This window comes from Lampetra planeri, chromosome 11 (assembly GCF_965212315.1).
Source record: "Lampetra planeri chromosome 11, kcLamPlan1.2.h2, whole genome shotgun sequence".
NCBI classification, from domain to species: Eukaryota; Metazoa; Chordata; class Hyperoartia; order Petromyzontiformes; family Petromyzontidae; genus Lampetra; species Lampetra planeri.
The window spans coordinates 6215311-6237250 of NC_136117.1; the positions used below are offsets into that span (position 1 = coordinate 6215311).

The following is a 21940-nucleotide window of genomic DNA, read 5'->3' on the forward strand; positions in this document are numbered from 1 at the left end:
GAAACAAATACAATCACCATTGGGTCTCGGGTGAGAATAATGATGGTACCATGCAGATCGAGTCAACTTCGGGGACATTAAGCTCAGGTTGCCGTAAGTATTGCATCCCACATCCCGAAATGAAAACTGTTTCATCAAAACAGCGATGCGGCTTTGCTTGCCAACGCACCATCATCCCTCAGAATGAACACGCACACTCACCAGACGTGCGCTCACAACACACGAGTCCACATCGATTTACACCGCCGCCCGACACGAGCAAGTGCACAGTCGCAGTCAAGGCAAGGAGAGTCTCAGGAATGTGCAGACAATGTGCTGTTCACGGCAGGTTAAATGAACAATGGGCAAACAGAGTGCGTAAATAACACACAGATAACCAGTTCAAGTGTGAGTTTGGGGCTCTCAAGGACCCTTGAGTGAGGCGATGGTGGGAGTTCTCAGCGACGCAGCAGTAATTCATGAGTCAGGCGAGGCCTGAGTTTGATTCCCAGCACTTACATCAGTTGCAAATGATGGTATCTTCACCTGTCCTGAGCTTCCTCTAGGTCAACTCAGCCTTAAATGTAAACTTCAGCACCCAGGAAAATGAAAGCAGCCAGGCATGCTGCCAATAACAACACCCCCCTCCTACCGTGTATCATGGTGGCCTTAATAGGTGCTCACTAACAACACAGTTTGTTCACGGGATCTACGGTGAATAAAGCAAACGTGTTTTTGCGTGTACTATTAATTCACAAGCCCTTTATCAATCCGCTGCTGGATGAAGGTCTCTGCACAGCATGGCGTTATTCACAGTGGTTTTTGCCGGGTACTGTCGTATGTGTATTTGCATGTGTTGAACTTCTCTCGCACAGTACGTAGCCTACCGTGCTGTCAAGCAATCGTGAGTTTTAAATAACGCAGGGGCTTGCCCACGTTTGTTTGGTGACAATCATTCTCCGCGTTTCCGTATTGTGTTTTTTTCCGGGAAAACGTTTATCTTTCAAAAAGCCAATAATAATAATAATGATTTTTTTGAAACCTCGCCGACAAGGCTCCTGATGTGAAAGAACGGTCAAAATTCACCAAAAGCACCCTGCTGAAAAATGTCTTTACATTACGACTCAGGGACAATAACGCACAGTTAAGACTCCCGACGCGAAAGCCATCAACACCGCTGTTTGTTCAAATTTCTGGGTCCCGGTTGTGCATCAGCTGGTCTTACGCGCACAGTCTAGAATTGCAACCACTTACAAAGACGTCCTACGGGGACACTGGCTCCTGCGATAGCAAATGTAATTTCCACCACTGGATCAGGGAAGCTAATTCATACGAGAACTACCCAACTTTGATCATTTATGTGCCACGAAGAAGGGGCATTGCCTGAAATGTCAGCTCTTTTATATTTTTCTTTTTAAGGCTGTATTATTGACGAATGTATTGATTTTTTTTTCACCGACTTTCATATGAGGAGAGAAGCAATCCCAGTTTTTGATGTAGAGTAGCAGCTAGATTTAAACACACCCGTTGGGTGTGCTTGTATCAAAAGCTGTTCTTTCCCATCCCCCTACCATAGTATGTAAGCACGTGATACTTATAGCAGACCTGTGTTCATAGCAGGTGTGTTTATATACAATTTCCATAATAAATGCCTTTCCAGAAAAATGTGCATTCATAGCGTGCATTCACCTCCGATTAGCACGGTTGGCTACGTACAGTGGAAAGAATAACATAAACATATATGCGCGCGCGCACACACACACACCAGTATTTGCCTAAAGATGCTTTGACTTTGACAGAGATATCCTACCCGTGCCATTACACTGCAGGATCTTGGCTGTACCATTTTCTCAACCCACCACCCCCATCCGTCCAACTGCCCTTGCCATCTTCCAGCAGCACAACCGCCGCCACCACCACCACCACCATCATCATCATCCACCCCCTAATTTGCCTCCCTCTCCCACCACCCACTCCATCCCACCCCCAGCACGTACCAAACACCCATTAGGGGCAAATTAAGGGCCCGCGTCGCTTTGCGTTAATGCGCCGGACGTGGACGGTGATAAATGGGCAGATTATATGGGGGTTGGCTCAGCCCGCACACCCGGCAAGCAAAGCGAGATGTGTCGCCCTGCGTGGCGTGCGGGGCACATCGCACGGGATGCCAATCACGGCGCGGCCGAGAGCAACTCAAGATTAACCCGCACGCGGGTTGTTTGCACCGCGGTGTGCAGTGCATTGTGGGTGAAATGGTTAAAAGCGATCAGGTGTAATTAATTTAAATGCTAATTATTTTCTTTTTAAAAGGCATGGCTTAACGCTTTATGAAAATGAAATGCCCATGAAAAACATGATTTACTGAATTTGTATGCATCAGGGAAGGGGGAAGGGAATTATTTTATGCGTTCAAAAGTGATGGCAATCAGTAATCACCACTCAATCACCACTCAATCAGCTTGGGAACAAATGTGCCACACCACTATACATACAAAATACCAGTAACCTCTCCTTAAAGGTTAGTGTAAATGTTTTTGTGATTACTCTGTTATGCCAATGGCTTTGATGGAAGAGGTGTTGTTAAAATGCTTTATTTAATATTTTGTCAAGATGCACAAAACCTGTGACATTTTCCTCCAATTGTTTCCCATACACAACCCAGACATGCACCAACCATCTGTGGGTATGTGGATTTGAGCAGAAATGTATCAATCTCGTTCACACGTCCAATCCCGTGTCCATCTATCAATGTATCCGTTTGCCCAACTGTCCATATATCACCAACATGTCCGAACATCCATTTGTATCGCCAGTCGACCGCTATGATCGCCCGTCTGTTTGTACGTCCGCGTGCTCATCTCCACGTCCGTTCAATTGCCTTGTCCATTTACGCGTCTTCCAGTTGCCTGTCTATCAGTCACCGAATGTATCCGTCTGTTTCCTATTAGCCCTTGCCCCTGCGGCCAGCGGATGTGAGAGCAGGCTGTTCGGTGAGATGCTGAATTACCTGATAATGTCTCCTTCCAGGGCAATAACACGCTTGATCATTTTCTGTCCCGGATCCCTGGGCGATCTGTAATTTTCCAAAGAGACAAGGGAGAAAGGGAGGAGGGGTAGGGAGGAGGGGTAGGGAGAAGTAAAACACACGTGCATAAAGACACGGACATCCCACACGCACGTACGCATAACCATATATACGCACACAATATAGGCCCATTAGCAAGCAAGGCTTCTCAAATATGCTATAATTAATATCCTAAAGGCAACAGGCCACTATTTGCCACCATTAACACTGCCTCATAATAGAATGATAAACCATAGGCGGCGAGCATTTCAGGCAATGGTCCTTCTTCAGAAAAAGCAGCCAGGGTAGGAATATTACCGATATATACATGACCAAAAAAGCAAGAGCAAGAACAAAGACAACAACGCACAAAGGAGTTAGAAAATAGCACACGCACAACCGGGCAATATTGTGGGGTGTTTTCGCCCGTGTCTGTGCAAAGCGTGAAAAAGGGAGGTGAGGAGGTGACAGCGAGGCAGTGGCGAGAGAGGGAGGCAGTGCCACGCTGTCAGAAAGAGACTGGCGGTGCAAAAGCCTGGCTGCGCATAGCAGCCAGGCGGGCACTATATTTCATCCAGAACTCCCGAGAAGGCACCGGCGCTGTGCCTGGGAGAGACAAAGGGGGGGGGGGGGGGGCGCAGGCCTCCCGCGCCGCCGGTCCAAACGCCGTCGCTCAGCAAACGCCTCGTCACCGCGGAGTTGCGGGGGCCGAGAGCTCAACGGGCCGCCCGCACACAACGCGCACAGCAGGCACCGTTTTGCTCCATGGGTCCACACTTGTTGAGGCGGAAAGAAAACTTGAGGCATCGGCCGCACACGGCTGGCGAGCGTTTCAATGGCTTCACATCGCCAATGAATGCTCTTGACGCGCAGCGTGTGACTGCCACTTTGCGGGGAGTCAACAGCGGTCGTCCCACGGCTGCAGCAGCCACTGCCACGGCAATGTGAAATTTGCAGCAATGGCTTCCAGGCTCGTGAACAGAAATAAGCACCGTCCCGCGTGCTTTTTAAGTAGATACAACTTCAGATGGTTTAATGTCTACAAATGCATCGCAATTGACAGAGACGTTAACTGTGTTTAACTTCGTACGGATACACACACAAATGTGTACACACACAAATGTGTACACACACTTGAACACATATCAATGCACATCCACAGACGTACAGTTGCCACCCATATGCATGCATTATGTGCGTCTATATTTGTGGGTTTTGATGTATGTTGAACTTCTTTCGCACCGTACGTAGCCAACCGTGCTAATTGGAGATGTGGGGGGAAGGACAACGAACTGCTAATATTACTAAAAAATGTCATAAAACCCCTATGGGGCCATCTACGTTTGCTTGTGTCTAACACCACCAATGGTGAACACACTGCAGCAGGTCCTCACTTGAGGCTGATTAGACCTAGGGTTAGGCAGAGGATAGGTTCAGTTACCACGTGTCACCGATGTCTACAGCATTGAATTAAGCCCCAGATCGTGGCACAATGCGACAACCACTGCACCGCTGCTCTGGCCACGCAACGGGCCAGCATATCCACATAGGCAAATGCTGCGAGAAAGCACCTAGTATTAAGGGGAGCACAGTAGACGAGTGGGTGCTGTCTGGCCAGCACAAAATACAGCTGCCTACACATACAAAAAAACAAAGATCCCCCGTATAGCCTTGAAGACTGTTGGGGCAAGTGCTGTTAGCGAGCACCTATGAAGGCAGGAATGGTGCAGAAGAGGGTGGATGACCAGCACCACGCCCTTTGTCTCGCCATGAGCGATGTTTCCACACCGCACCAGTAACTCATTTGAGGCCGAGTCGACATGCACACACATATCCACACAGATACCAGCACATAAATTCGTGCTGAAGACAAAATTAATTTGCAATAACCCCCCACCTCCAGCTCACAAGGGTTTGCCCGCTCCACACACGTTCACATCAACAGCCAAATCTTTACATCCATCACTGCTACATGGCCATGCGGCAACATCTCACCAAGTGTGATCTCCTGCGAGCTCTAGTTATAGATGTCATAAATTGTATAAGCCAAACCCATAGATTCAAATCCTGCGCATCTGTTCGTTATTGCTTGCAAATGTAAGTAATTTTTTTCTGAAATACCTCCATCTGCTGCAGTAATACAACGCGAATTGCTGGCACACACACACACCTGTACGCCAATGCTTGGGTGGCAGAGACTGCTGGATTGCGCATATATTATGTTGTGTTCGACACCCACCTGTAGAGCATACAACGTGGCAAGTACGTAGCAGTAGAGCAAGTAGGTAACCGTTCTCATGGCTTACCCCCAAGTACTTTCATTACCTCCTACATACAAATGTGTTAGGTAATAAGAAAATAGTCAAACATCCCAGGAAGGACTCTCCGCAACAACAATAAGTCTTCGGACTCCGTGCGGCTTTTGTCGATAACGTGAGATAATTTACTGCAATGGTTCTTGTAATAACATTGCTTCAGATGTTACTTGGTGTACTTTTTTAAATCCTTAGTTTTTTTTATTACAATCCGCAAATTAAAGTCACGTGGCTGAGCTTAAGGCGGACAAATTGTTATGCCATGGGCACAAATTTTGAGACTAAAAGTTATTAATGGCCACTTCTGTACAGGTCACGGCACGTGCCAGACCCGGGAAATGAATTCCGAAGCGTTTGCGCCAACGCTGCAGTACTTTATTATTTCATAAGGGTCAGGCATCATCCCATGCATTATTTAACAGGTCCTCAGACTCATGGTGTGCTTTTTATTTCACTGTATCTTATTTTATTTCATTTTATAAGAAGGCCCTCGGTGCCCTAATAACTGCTCCACAATATAGTGTGTGCGTATATATGACACATTGCGAAATTTTGAGCGTTGAGAAAGACCTGCCATCAATGCAATGATATTTCTCACAAGGAAATTAGCCTTTCCTTATTTTGCTGTGAAGATGTGATACATGAAAGTGAAAAAAAAACTTGATCTGTGAATAATTAATATTTAAATATTGCGACCAAATATCAATACTTATATTGATTAAGTACATTGATTCTCCCGTTTTGTTTCATATGCAGACATATACTGGGCTTGAAGCACAAAAGGGCCACTGAGAAACACATTGGACGTCATGCTGAGCAAGATACGGTACAACCAAGAAAACATAGTGATGGCCGGGCTATAGACACGTGTCATATGGCAGTCATAAAACTCCTACTTTTTAGAGCAGGAATTTTACAACAGTCATTGTTGACTGGGCTGACACCCGATTCTTGCTGCACTTGGTTTAATGGGTGACTGAAACCCGAGTTGGAGCCCAGGATCCCAGTAGTGCAGCCTCACTGTGCTGACCCCGAAGCAACCTGACCTCCTTATGGCTTTTAAACATGGCATGCCACTTGTTAAATGCTATGTCATGTTTGAGAATGAATGCAAAGAGGTAGCATTTATATATTTTTATATACACACTGGAGAACCTTTCTTGACCAGCGAGTGGAGATCAACATGGGGACATCGTGCCTACAAATACCTGGTGCAACCTGAAAATGCATTAGAGATATACGGCGCAACCGCACACAAACCCCATGCTGTATTACACTGGTCAACAAAAAAAAACATTTTTTTTCTGGCCTGGACTTTTGCAGCTGTTTTAGACTAATTTCAGGGTGCCGATTCCAAATCTGATCTCAGATTTGCTCTATCACATCTCATTTTATGCTATCGGAATACCCCATTTTCATTGATTTTACCCGAAATTAACTCTGTGTTTATAATATAATTTTATGTAGATATCCACATTCATTTAACATTTTTCTTCTGCAGTTTTTATTGAAAATGCAATATTTTATATCTCAAAAACCTGATGTGATAGACAAAAACTGATGCTAGATTTGGAATCAGCACCCCAACATTACATTAAAACCGTTGGAATACCTTATGCCAGAAAAAGTGTGTTGACCAGTGTTATCTACAGCAGGGTATGCAGGAAAGTGTCACCCCCGCCCCCTTCCCCCCGTGTGGATAGGCGGCGATTTCAATGGATCTCAGAAGTAGGTCTGTGATATCGCCTTCTAGAATGTGTTCTCTAACGCAGGGTGATGGACTGCTGGCTGCGATAGATTTCACTTTGGGCATTCCTTGCATCATGGCAGTATGCAGACAGCACAATTTAAATATCGGAATGTTCATTGAGACTTTGTTGAATACAAATTTAGGACATGGACAAACATATGAAAATAAAATAAATAACGAGTTATGTTTTTGTTAAATTAACCCCTTAAAACCTTCAAGGTATAACTGCTCTGGCTGTAGCCCATAAGAACATGAGTAGTGGAATGAGCCATTCAGTCACTCAATATCACAAACGATAGTGATCCCTAGTGGGTCATCAGGAAGGAAGGGTTGAAGAACGGATTAAACATGTTTAACTTCCAAACCCTATCTTAGTGAACACCGAATGCTACAGGTCTACAATTTTCGGAATATTTTTTTCAGTCAATGTCTAAAACTTGCGTAAACATTTTTTTTACACCGCATGTGCAGCCGTTTTTGATTTCCTCTCACATGTTTGCAAAATGTTAATTGGATTGTATTGAACCCTCTCAGTGACCATCGAGATCCACTATTTATTCAGGTCCTCGATTTAACCATTTGCGAGCCCCATTGAGATAAAACAATCTGAGAGAACCGATTGAGCTTCATCATTTCACGTCATTTTTCAACCATCTGCGAGTCGGTCTATTTAGATTAATTCTTCATATTACTTAACGATCTGAGGAACCACTAAGATTATTATAATTAATTTCTAAATACCCTTTGTTTAACCATATTCCACCCCGTGGCGGTTGTATTACTTCTTCGTGCCCTTTATTGAATTAGGTATTATCCCCGTTGATTTAACATTTCTGTGCCCTTTATTTAACCATTCCAACATATGAGCTTCATTGAATGGGGTATCACCGCAATGAGATTGTTTTTTCACGTCCTTCACCTGCCGATTCTAGAGTCTGCGCTATTGTCACCCTTTTCCATTTCTTTAAACTCGGCCATCAAACGCTACCAAAACGTTGGCAATTTGTTCCGTGAGGTGTGGTTAGCAACTTCACTTCCACCACCCTGCCTTGGCTAATATTTTCAACGTAACTGTCAAATCTTTTCAGCCGTCATTACGTTCATATTTTATCAAAGTATATACTTTTTTGGTGCCGAATATGTATTATGCTCACGGCATGTATTTGAGCTGGTGGCCTAGATTAGGCTAGGAGCAGCTATGCATGCAGTGCTGCACACCTTTGCACGTTGTTGAATGCACGTTTCCAGCCTGCATTGATGTTTATGCTGTCATGGGTTTTCTCATCATTTACAGATATGAAACACCACTATCCATAAACAGAATGAATGAATATTGATAAATGTGGTGTCACTGTAACCAAAATAATGACTATTGCTACGTGACAGCGTGATGAATTTGGCTGATAGACAATCAAGGAGTACAAACATTGTCATGAGACTGCATGGAGGTAATGAACTCCAAAGATTACAAGAAGCACATTGCACTCCCCAGCGTATTAATGTAAAATATTTCAGCACAAACAGATTAACATGTCCTGTTCTGTTAAACACTTTGTTCGTTTCCGCCGCAGTTGATGTTTTAGTTCAGGCACGTGTTTCCTACCCAGCTTCGTGTACGCATGCATCATCCAGGTATTCCCACTTGCCTGCACGATGTACCAGCAGGCCTTGAGAAGAGCTAAAGCTAATGCACCTGCTGCTCATGAGCGCTGCGCAATGAGCTGTGGGAGGCTATTCTAACCCCACTAGATATTGGCGAACAAGGACAAAGCAGTAGCCCCATGGGCAAGGGCAGCTGAGTGATGGTCGCGAGATGGAGACTGAAAGCATTTGCCATCGGCAGAAGCGGGCGACACAAATAATACAACGGCGACGACCAAAGCAGGCGCAACGATACTACGCCGTGCGACGTGATGCGATTGCTAATGGGGGCATGCATTGAAAGTGTACTTGGTTACGAGGGTTCGGTTTAATGTCGGAAAGGTTGGCATTCCGAGTGACCACATTAAATATCTGGACAACGGCCACAAAAAGGGAAGTGATATTAATGGTGCATCGTATCTTAGATGCATGCCACTGCCTCCGGCACCACGCTCTCGCATAAATATTGGAATTGTGGTCCGATAATTTATTGAATATTGACGTTGTCATCACATTAAAGTCCCATCCCTAATAAGATACAAATAGGTGGCTGCAGGGCTTCTGTGTTGCCGTGCTTTTTCTCTGGGTTTAGAGTTCACCGTTTGAACTCAACATTGGCCTCCACAAAAAGAAATAATTGAATGACGAAATGAGTGCTCTCCACTGCTGTATTAATATATCGGCTTCTTGAACCAATGCATCATTAATGTGGGATAATTTCGCCATGCTGCTAATGTATCCTTGACTATATTCTGAAGCATGAATTTTAAACACAGTCCAATAAATAAGAGGGAGGAGCGTGGGTTCGTGCACCGCATTACGAACCCGTTCACCCGAGTTCGACTCCCAGCCATGGTTAACATCAGTGACGTGTGATATCCAAACCAGTCTTTGGGTTGCCCATTCACCAACCCGCACTCACCGGCATGGTAAAAGTATGGTTAAATAACCCCCATGACTGACACGGCATGGGTATTCAGTGGACTAATTAAGGGCTGTAAATAAAATGCATAATCAATGTACAGACCGGTGCAAGAGCAGTTTATAACCAAGAGAAGTGAAGTAAGTACGCGAGCCAAGAGAAAGCGGCCCTCTTAATGGCTATACTGGGGCCATTACTGTTAACGTTCAACACGAAGGTTGTAATTAGGGTTAATGCTGAAGAGTTACAGCAGCGATGCACTATAACCATACTCTCACCTCACCTCCCAATACGAGTCAATTAAATCTAGAGCCCCTTATCCCACCAAGTGACAGTGCATTAATATTAATACAATCTGGAAGGAGGGGGCATCAACATGAACACGTGTATTTACGTATCATTAGATTAAAACGTACGTAGCAGATGCAGCACTCTGATAATTAATTCCCCGCAGACATTGCCGGGTGACTGGGTGGCGCTGTCGCTAAAGCGGACCCAAAATCCTGGCACCAAGTTGCCTTGAACCGACTGTCTCGGCAGAGGTTGGTAAAATTAGTTCCACTGAGCATTGCGAAGCGTAGCCTCGTTTGGAGTAATTGATCAGCACCACAGACAAGTGGAATCTACACAACTAACTCAGAACCCAATGGATGCTTGTCTGATTATGTAGACCCCACTGGGCGGAATTGCCCATTAAACTCCGTTCCAAAAGGCTGAGTGGCAGATATCCTGAGCACGGTAGTTTCAAACCCGCAAGATTTGGCTGGTCATCCATCCAGCAACACCTTCCTTTCGTTTCATAATGACCGGGTGAAAGGCACACACACCCATGGTCAAACTGTCACGAAGATACAAACATTGAACCAAGGTTGGTGATCACGCTGTCCCCAACACCAGAATTGGCCATTCAGCGCGATGACACGTATGATGGCAAAGGCCTTCACAGCGAGGGCAAAATCTTCCGCCACTTGTCAACAAAACCAGATGTCACTGCTGAACAGGCACGGCATTGCAGCGGTCTGTATCACTACTTATTGAGATGTCTCCGCAGGTTCAAAACAGGTCTCTGACCCGTGTGATGGGGAAACAAGGGCGTTTTTTAGTTCTCTGTACCTCTCCTGGGCACTCTGGGCTTCTTACTCTCTGGCCTCTGTTCTCCGTCATATCGAACTCTGTCATGCACAGCACAATCACAAAATGATCCTGGTGAAAGGTACAGCCATGAATAAAGTCTCGCCCATCACACCGAGCTATCCAAAAGCGTTGGTGGAATAGGCCCAACCAACCAACCAATGTTGCCCGTAATACGAATTCATTTAATTCGATACACTTATCAGGTTTACACAAAACGGAGGATGGCAACATGACAGATTAGCTCACATTGTAACAGAATTTCATACAAATTTAGGGCAAAATAAAACCCCAAATACGCCGCAGCCACGACCTATCTACCGCTAGATGAATGCTTCCCCACGCCATCCCTCTCAGTCTTCTCATCCCACAATCCGTTTTGCTCCTGCACATAAGTTGATTTCATCTTTCGATTTCCAGGGTGGTCATCACCTTTAGCGTGTACCCTCCTTTGGCTGCCAATGAATCTCCGGCCTCATCCATCATCCCCACTCACGATGTGTCCTGCACAAGCACACTTATTTTAATTTCAAAGACGATATGAAGTCTCTAATATGTTCGCTATATAATCCACACGATTCTCTTTCTCTCTCTCTCTCAGTGCAATTCCAAGCATGCATCTCCCTAACCCTCTTTTAGTGTAGTTATCAGATATTGTTGTATGTTCTTTGTCAGAATGCAGGTTTATGATCCATTTATCATAGCAGGCAATGTACAATAATTTAAAACGTTATTATTTTCGCACATTTGTCTGTACATATGCCACTTAGATATGTTACATGCTACATGGGTGTATTGCGTTTCATAGTAGAGTTTTGTACACAATAAAGAGGCATTTGATTCAGTGGAAATAGATACAATTATCTGTCTCACACGCCAAGGTCTGAATAAAAAATTGTATATGGAAAATGTTTAAAACATTTTGAAGATAGAATGCTGAAAAAGCATGTAAAAGGTAACAAATACAAAACCGAAGATGCAAAGACATACACTTTAAGGTTATTTACAGCAAAATGTAAATTTTTTTATGCATGTTGAGGTTCCCATAGTGTAGATGCTTGCCCCGAGCTCTCATACTCTGATGGTGCATTGTCTTTGAGTTGTGTGCCTTTTGGCGTCATCTGGTCCAACCCATGTGAGACTAGGAAAGCTGTCTCGGGTGTGGACCAATCAACTTCAAGGACAGTGCACATTATCAGAGTTATGTCTTTTGTTTGTATTATGACTGCAGGTATTGCGGTCTATGCAAACATGACTCCTTGTAAAAAGGTGTCAGTTTTGTTGCCAGATAGAAGGGTAAAAAACCAATTATCATGTTGAACTTCTTTCGCACCATACGTAGCCAACCGTGCTAATCCGAGGTGCAGGCAAAAGCAACGAGCTAAACACAAAAAGCAGCCGATGATTTAATTGCAAAAAATAGAGGCATAAACATAAAAGGAGAACGTATGTAACCTCATCAGATTTTCTGATAACTTTGACATAATAACCAAGGTATATGATACCCAATGTAACCTCCTGGAGCATGTCTCATAGCTGCACCAGCAGCCATCTGGAACTCTCTCCGACTGCACTTACGAAGCATCCAAGAACCATCCACCATCTCAGCTCAAGGCACTCACCCGTCCAGCTTCTCACTCGACCGGCCTCTCACTCGACCGGCCTCTCACCTGTCCAGCCTCTCACCCGTCCAGCCTCTCACCCATCCAGCCTCTCACCTGACCAGGCTCTCACCCGTCCAGCCTCTCACCAGTCCAGCCTCTCACCCGTCCAACCGTTCACCCGTCCAGCCTGTCACTCGACCAGGCTCTCACCCGTCCAACCGTTCACCCGTCCAGCCTCTCACCCGTCCAGCCTCTCACCCGTCCAGCCTCTCACCTGTCCAGCCTCTCACCCGTCCAGCCTCTCACCTGTCCAGCCTCTCAACCGTCCAGCCTCTCACCCGACCAGCCTCTCACCCGACCAGCCTCTCACCCGTCCAGCCTCTCACCCGACCATCCTCTCACTCGACCAGCCTCTCACCCATCCAGCCTCTCACCTGACCAGCCTCTCACCCGTCCAGCCTCTCACCCGTCCAGCCTCTCACCTGTCCAGCCTCTCACCCGTCCAGCCTCTCACCCGTCCAGCCTCTCACCCGACCAGCCTTACACCCGACCAGCCTCTCACCCGTCCAGCCTCTCACCCGACCAGCCTCTCACCTGTCCAGCCTCTCACCCGTCCAGCCTCTCACCCGTCCAGCCTCTCACTCGTCCAGCCTCTCACCCGACCAGCCTCTCACCCGTCCAGCCTCTCACCCGACCAGCCTCTCACTCGACCAGCCTCTCACCCATCCAGCCTCTCACCCATCCAGCCTCTCACCCGACCAGCCTCTCACCCATCCAGCCTCTCACCCGTCCAGCCTCTCACCCGACCAGCCTCTCACTCGACCAGCCTCTCACCCGTCCAGCCTCTCACCCGTCCAGCCTCTCACCCATCCAGCCTCTCACCCGACCAGCCTCTCACCCGTCCAGCCTCTCACCCGTCCAGCCTCTCACCCGACCAGCCTATCACCCGTCCAGTCTCTCACCCGTCCAGCCTCTCACCTGACCAGGCTCTCACCCGACCAGCCTCTCACTTGACCAGCTTCTCACCCGTCCAGCCTCTCACCCGTCCAGCCTCTCACCCGTCCAGCCTCTCACCCGACCAGCCTATCACCCTTCCAGCCTCTCACCTGACCAGGCTCTCACCCGACCAGCCTCTCACCCGACCAGCCTCTCACCCGTCCAGCCTCTCACCCTTCCAGCCTCTCACCCGTCCAGCCTCTCACCCGTCCAGCCTCTCACCCGTCCAGCCTCTCACCCGTCCGGGCCCTCACCCCACCGGGCTCTCACCCATTTAGGCACCACTGTAGTCGGGGTATCCACCACCCCAAAAACGACGAAAGGGCTGTGGTTGAAAGGAGGCCTCGCTACATTCTTTCATTTCCTTATCGTTCTGCTCCATGGCAGCCGGCATTTTCAGGACAACAGTCTGCCCTCTAAGGGGAGAAGAGCCACAAAATCCTTCAGGGACTGTTGGGCCCTACGTTTTTTCAGCCACAGCAGATTGGGGCACCGCGATGGTGAGATGTTATCTCCCTCGCCTTGTATGCAGGAGATCGTGGGTTCGGTCCCAACCATGATGCCTGTATATTTGGACACTGCACGTTCTCTCCGTGGTCACGTGGATTTTTCTCCAGGTCCTCTGGTTTTTCCCTCCACACTTTGAAATCAGCGTGCGTTTAGATTATTTGGCTGCTATAAATTTCCACACGATAAGCCACTTAGTTGAGCTATCATTTGTGGCCAGGTCGGTTCTGAAAAAGAGCCAAGAGCTCAGTGGCCTTTACCTGGTAAATAAAATAGTTTACTGCAGTTGTCTTGTCATACCCGAAGATTCCATTGTTCTGATACTCCAGTTGACAGTGTTCAAGCCTGCATCGTTGGCAAAGGACAATCACAGGGGCATATCCTTATGAGCATTCCTCAAAGCCGTGCTCTTGGCTTTCACTTAAAATTTGGCCAGGGTTTTCTAAGTCATCTGACCACAGTAAGCCAAATAAGTGCCTGCCCACATGGACATGGAAGCTGCTTAAACACGTTCTTACTTTCCTTCTCTGCTGCCCTATATTGCATATCGGGCAGGAGGATCACTGGATTTTCTGTCACCGACTGCTTCACATCATGCGCTGTATCATAGTTGTATCAACTAAAGGTAACCCTCTTAGGGATCTTAAACTATTTTCCCAGTTTAGCTCATTCATGGTGGATCATGTCGAACATATGTTGGTCAAGCGACACTCCCGCTACCTTGGACACTGGGGGTTTATTCAAAACCCGGCGTTTCTTAACCTTATCCACCCCTAGATTTGAAGCTTTCGTGACTGCAAGGATTCATATTCTTAGGTTTTTTCGGTAAAGTCACGTAGGTAAAACATCAAAATTAATAAAAAATAAAATATTAATAAATAAAATATTAATAAAAATAAAATATTTTTATTAATTTTGATGTTTTACCTACGTGACTTTACCGAAAAAACCTAAGAATATTATCCACCCCTGCCTCTCCCTCGGCACTGAGGTTCTGGGCCACAATATCAAGATCTGTCACCAGTCTGCACATTACATTTCAAACAACTCATATGAGTAAGTGTCTGGCAAAGGGCTCTTCCTCACCCAAACTGGACTTCTCTGAGCACTCCCCACCATCTTTAGTTTCTATTTTCTTTGATTGCGAGGATTACTCCTCAGACAATTCCTCCTCCTTCTCATGACTCTTTCTTTGAAGGGGACGTTTCCGAGGGACCTGGTGTCTCCTCTGCCACCGGGTCTCTGTGCCCTCGCCTGCTTGGACACTCTCCAGGAAGAGACTTAAAATCCTCTCTTACAGATTCGAGGCCCAATGTACTGATTTCTTGTGAGAGATATCTCTCATGGGCCATGTGGAGGTGTTCCTCTGCCTGTGTCCCCCTTCTCGGATTCCGAGGCCTCATCTTGATGTTCCCTAGATGTTCCTCCTCAGGGGGATCACACTTGCTCCGATCTGAATCATCCAAACGGTGCTATTCGAGGGAGGGAATCACGCTCCTCGCATCTCTGTGTGTGAAGGCTGTCCTTCTAGTGTTGGCTATCTGATGGCCTCTAACCCACTGCAGACAACCTCTTACCCATCAAGGGTTGTGTTTCCCGTGTTGCGATGCCTGTGTGGATTCAATGCTCGAGCTAAGAGCGCTGGGCACTGGAATGCTGTTCAAATGTTTCTAGTTGAAGCGTGTCAGTGACCGCCGTATAAATAAATACAAGTCACGTCCAAAAAGTTTACTAAACAAAAAAATTGTAATCAAAGCACAAATAGAAATCACAACAGAGAATGTAAAGGCTGACCATGAAGGAAGAGATAAACTAAACATGCAGACGAAAACAAGATACAGGCCTTTTGGAAAGCCCAACAGCATGTTTTAATCATATTTTGCAACTTTCCAATTCGTAAAGTCACGCATGTGGCATTTTGCCAATTTTGCATTTTTTGCATTTTGCATGTGGGTAGAAACCAGGGTAACTGGAGAAAAACAATGCACTTGAGAAGGAGATTTTGAAAAAGCTGTCCACAGATTGGTCAGATCTATATGCTGCAATGCCTTCAACTGCTTATCTTTCAGCCTAGTAGGCTGGTAGTCTTGTGCTGCAACCTGTGTCATCTAGCAAGCCTACCTTCGATACCAACCACGAAATGTTCATAAATAAATAAATATAACTGTTCTATTTTTTTTTCAGGATGTGAGGTAGCATTTGCTAATGACAGTGGTGAAGTAATTAAAATTAGCTCAAATTTCCGTGCCGTGTTCTCAATTCCAATTCCTCCTTGGAATAGCGATGATAATTCAATTTCACAGTAGAAATGTTGCTGGTCTAGCTTTGTCATGGGAAATTAACCAAGTACCTCAACACTCTGACCCTACTGATACTTCCCCTACCAACACTCCAAATATTTCTAAATCGTTTTCTATGAACGTCTTGATCACAAGTTTCCAAATGAGGGAAAGAAAAATAATCTCTGTAATAACTACCATGAGATGAGTGCCACCTCATGAATTTCAATGAAATGAATAATTTTGCAGTGACCTTGACTGAACTTTTCTTCACATTTAAAATATAATGTATAATTTTTGTTCAGTTCTTACCTCGGAAAGTATCAACTTTATTTTCGGGAGGGTCCTCCTTGGCATTATTTAATCAATTCAATTTGTGCATGTGATAAGACTATTCACTATTTTTATTTAACCAGGTAAGAGCCACTGAACGAGATGGCTCGTTTTCAGAAGCGACCAAACTACAAATGACAGCTCAACAAAGTGGCTCATCAGGTGGAAATGTATAGTAGCCAAACACTCTAAATGCACGTTTCTAACGTGGAGGGAAAGACCGGAGAACCCAGAGAAAATGCACATGACCACAGGGAGAGTAACGTGTAAATTCCAAATATACAGGCGTCAGTTTCGGGATCAAAAACCACAACCTCCACGCATACAAGGCGAGGGAGATAACATCTCGCCACTGTGGAATGAAACTGGAATAAAGATGGAAAAGGTAAAGGTGCAGCCATGAAATGTCTGGCTCAGACCACTACTGGTAGAAAGGCCTCTGTAGGTGCTCAAGACAGCCCTCCTTCTCGATGGAATTGTGGCGCAATCTCCCACGCAAGCCAGGCATCTTAGAATATGTCACCACATGCAAGCGGCCAACAGATTAGCTGTGGCGCCCCATTTATACTGTTGGGTGAACAAAGGTGGAGTGGGGGTGGGTATTTAGGAAACTTGCACACTTGTATCAACTGGCGTGCCCGGGGATAATTGAACCCGTGACCTCTGGTTTGCGAGTCATGTGTGCTAAATGTTAGACCACGGCAGCCTCCGTGGAAATAAATCCATTAATTCTAAGGGATTGTACTGTCAAGTCAGTAGGTTTAGGGAAGCAAACTACGTGCTGTATTAATTCTAGATTTGAAGCTTTCGTGACTGCAAGGATTCATACTCTTAGTTTTTTCGGTAAAGTCACGTCTGTAAAATAATTATTTATTATTATTTTATTTTTTATTAATTTTAATTTCAATTCTTTACCTACGTGACCTTACCGAAAAAACTAAGAGTACGTGCTGTATGCCATCTACAAGCATGCTACCTCACAGACATGTAGGTGGGAGCCTCACAAATACAATGGTCTATGCATGATCAATCAACGCGAGCTTATAGTGTTGGATAATTGGCATGCGTGGAGAAGCAAATGTGGAAGAAGAATTGAGATTTTTTTTCTCGCTCCATTGAGATTCAATATGATAACACAAAGGCTAACGTTGCTTCCCAGGTTGTAGGAAAAACAAGTACACATCTGTTCATCCTTCTGTTGAGATTAAATATTGCACACGAGCACAAAGGACAGTCGACGAAACACGTGGCTTCTCATCACGAGGTTTCGTTCGGCATGCTTCCATCATTAGTTTAATGAACAGCTAGATGATTTGGCAAATATATATGCGGAATAATAAACATCACTACACCTATTTACACGACTGCTGTTAATGCGCCGTGAACTAATGTACCTTGAAATGCAGTTAACAGGCATATGCCAGCAATATTTGAGGTGTGAAGCACCATTTTAAATAATTCCCTGTGATTTACTAATTCAATTATGGATCCATATTTCCATTCATTCGTTGTCAATCAGAATTAAAAGTGCTATGGCAGTCGGGGCAAACGCGTGTCATGTGGCACTACGACAGGGCGCTTGACTCACACTCACAAGTTCAATCACAGCCGTGGCTCGACCATTCCAGCGCAGCATCCTTCCGGGGTCAATAACAGAGGGTGTCATTTTGTGGGAAGTCAACAATAAGAATTGGAATGGAACAAATCATTAAATTATCACGTTTTTTGGCGAAACGTGCATTGAATTGTGCGTTTATTATTCATCGTAATTTGAGCATTTACATGCATCTACGTCGATTATATAAATTCATGCAACTGTAAGCTCTACGCACATCACAAATGCAGAAAACGTATATTTTTTCATTAAATTTTGCGTCTCCGCATTGTGACGATTCACTGACTTACGGAGGAGGGGTGAATCATGACAGTGGCTGTCCTACGGAGAGCACCGCTCTCCGCTATCGGAACGGCATTTTTTACCACTCGCTCGGGACAATCTACAGATATGAGCGCGACATACGGATACGGCCACTCGGCTACATCACCGGATAACGCAGAGAGGCGAGAAACACGCCGGGCACACATAGCTGCGTGTTGTAATAACGCGTGTATTAGAGGTGAGGGAACCCGTAATATGGCAGCTGCAAAAGTCGGTCAAAATACCCGAGCGAAAAACCTTCGAGCGAAAGCGGGGTTTGATTACGTTCAGCGGTGCGTTCACGTTCGGCAAGAGGCATGGGAAGGCGAGAGCGCTCGTGAAATCCGATTTAAGAAAGGCTAAGCTTCACTTTTTCACCCACCCACCCACCCTGTAAGTCCGCATTTACATCTGAACAGGCTCGGCAAAAAAACGCGCGGGGGGCATTAGCATGAAAGCACGCGCCGTGACATCCCGGTGGGCGGGCTGAAGCCCAGGTGTTTGGGAGGGGAGCCGAATTCGTGGTGATAATTCCGGCTATTTCACACCCCGGGCCCGGGCACACGCTTTGGTTATCGCGTCGCAACAGCTGTAGGAGCACCCGGAGGAGGCCTCGAGGGGGGGGGAATGACTTATCGACGGCCGCAGATGGCCTCGGAACTCCTTATCGCACCGCCGCAGTTAGTCAGAGCACACGTGAACGCCAGTCGGCAATCTGCGGACGCTGCGTGAGCATCACTCCCCGGACAGCCGCCCAACACCCCGCCCCCTCTCTCTATCTCTCGCTCGGCTCCCCATCCTCTCCATCAATCGTGTTTGTTTAAAACGTAGGCTTTCGCAACCAATATCTTCCATAATATAGGGGGGGGGGGGGGGGTTTTGGAGGGGTGAGTGGGGTTAGATCTCGTAAATATAAATGTGTCGTTAAACCCGCCACCACCCGACACAGCCAACGAGTAAAGGTTGTCACGTAAACAGAACGTGGCCAATTTGTCACTAGTACAGCACTAGTGTGTAGTAGTAGTGTAGTGTGTAGTAGTGTAGTGTATAGTAGTGTAGTGTATAGTGTAGTGTACTAGTGCAGCACGCCCGTGTGTTGGAGAGCAAATCCACGACATTTACAATCCGAGTACGACGTTTCAATTACAATTAGCATCATCAGTTGTAATAACTGGCAAAACGTCTTATTCAGATTGTAAATGTTGTGGATTTGCTCTCCAACACACCGGCGTGCTATCCGAGTAACGAATTGGCGTGTTCTGTTTACGTGGCAAATCTTACTAATTGGCCGTGTCGGGTGGTGGCGGGTTTGACGACACGTTTACATTTACGCGATCTGACCCAACAACAATAACTGTATTATGTGTTTTTTTTGTTAGTTTACACCTCTCATAGGGTGGCGCGTGTGGCGTGGACTCGCGAAGAACAGACAGAGCTGGGGGGGGGGTGGCAGTTAAATCTACTAATGACTGCGCATTAGCCTTCGTGATGAGGTTGAAGCCTATCCCCCCGTCGTCCCGTACGCGCCTGTAATAACGTCCGCGAGCGACTTTAATAGGGTTTGCTCGCAGGGCCACAGGTGCGCTTACCTCGCGGGCAAACGCAATCAGCACCGCCGTCGCCGCCTGTACACCGCCGCTTACGACGTTTTTACAACGATTGTGTTTTCGCACGTTTTTGTGGCATTTGGTCCCAACAATCAGCAATCGAGACCAACGCTCGTGGCCTGTACAAAAGGGAACGACGACACCCCCCCCACCCCCTCTCCCGTGCCCATAAGGCCAGGCAGCAGCTGGTGCGCGGAGTTTTGATTAAATGCGGGACGGAGAGAGACGCCAGGCGGGATTGAAGTGGCCGAGTGGCTGGCTCCTCTCTGGCCTCTGGGGATCAATATGCAAACTCCGATTGTTTTGCAACCCAAACTACGACAGGGGCGTCCCGTAAGTCTGGAATCGTAGGAAAAATAATTTTAAAAAAAGGGCAATCATAACGCTTTTATTCACGGAACGTGCTCAATGTGTCCATTGTCAGCAAGCACACGGTAATTGGTATCGGGGGTAACGGTGTCACGTGCATCAACAATGCGCAGCCGTAAATGTTCAACACTCTGAATTTCTCCGCGTTGTCAGCGCCTTCAAGTGATCCCAACGATTACACAATTCCAGTGGTGTGAGATCGGCGCTTCTCGCTGGCCATTCCACAGGCCCTCGACGTCCTATCCAATGATTCCAGCGTTAGGAGACACCCTGTATAAAGCCTTCTTTTCGAACAAGTAACATTGGCCAACATACACAATAACTTCTTTCCCGGGACCACATTTCGACGACCTTTCAGCTTGTTCACCACCCACGAACATAAACACATCCTAATTAGTATTTTACCCTTCTATCTGGCAACAAAACTGACACCTTTTTTACGAGGAGGCATGTTTGCATAGACCACAATACCTGCAGTCATAATGCAAACAAAAAAACATAACTCTGATAATGTGTGCACCGTCCTTGAAGTTGATTGGTCCACACCCGAGACAGCTTTCCTTAGAGCCGAGTCTAGTCTCACATGGGTTGGACCAGATGACGTCATCTGGTCCAACCCAACTTCAAGGACAGTGCATACATTATCAGAGTTATGTTTTTTTTTGCATTATGACTGCAGGTATTGTGGTCTATGCAAACATGACTCCTCGTAAAAAAGGTGTCAGTTTTGTTGCTAGATAAAAGGGTAAAAAAACTAATTATCATATTTTTTACTGGCAAATGAGGTACCAATGGTATAAACACATCCTATTACCCCCTGATTTTCAACTCCTTTTATCATCGGCAACATCAATGACAATGGGATCAACTTGCCAAATAACTCTTGTTACATGAGAAACATTGCGGACGACAGGGAGGTGTGGCAAGTGGTGTAGGCAAGTGGCGTCGAAGGGTGCCGTGTGCCAAGCCCCGCCACTGCGGAGGCATCAGCAGTGACTCAAGGCACCAGTAGCTACCTTTCATCAACTTGTCACATTCATGACCCATCCTCATCTCTTCAGCCATTATCATCATCGTCGTCGTCGTCATCGGACAAGTGTCTATCCACCGCTGGATGATGCCTTTTCACCCTCCCTCATGGTCCTGGGATGCCACAATCCATCTCACTGCACATGACCTGAGCCCATCTCTAAATCTCTGCGGGGGTTGTAATCTCAGGCACGCACTCTCATTTGGCTGCCATTCCATCACCAATCTCATCTATATATCGGCCATCTCATCCGGTCCAGTTAATTGTTCTGCTGAAGCCCACTTACTTTTTTTTTATGGGAGAGCAAGTGAGCCTGCATGTGGGAGATTATGCGTGTGTGCACACGCGTGAGGGAATGAGGGTTTGCGGATTGCACAGCTTTGTGGAATACCAAATCAGCTGGGATAATGAGGTAGCGAGGAGATTGGAGTACAGCAAGTGGGTAGATGAATCCACCTCCGGTCATCCTCATAGCAGCGGCTTTTGGCGAACCGT

General features: G+C 46.3%; 1 protein-coding gene across 4 annotated transcripts in view; it reads right to left on the bottom strand.

The window, feature by feature from the left end:
• Positions 1–21940, bottom strand: part of IMMP2L (inner mitochondrial membrane peptidase subunit 2) — a 303938-nt gene that overhangs the window by 72476 nt on the left and 209522 nt on the right. For all 4 annotated transcript variants that reach the window (XR_013585867.1, XM_078598685.1, XM_078598683.1 and 1 more), the window contains exon 4: positions 2987–3052. Coding sequence is in view for 3 of the 4 variants with exons in the window: in XM_078598685.1 (XP_078454811.1) it covers positions 2987–3052 (66 nt within the window). In the remaining variant the exon portion in view is untranslated. The remainder of the gene's footprint in view (positions 1–2986; positions 3053–21940) is intronic.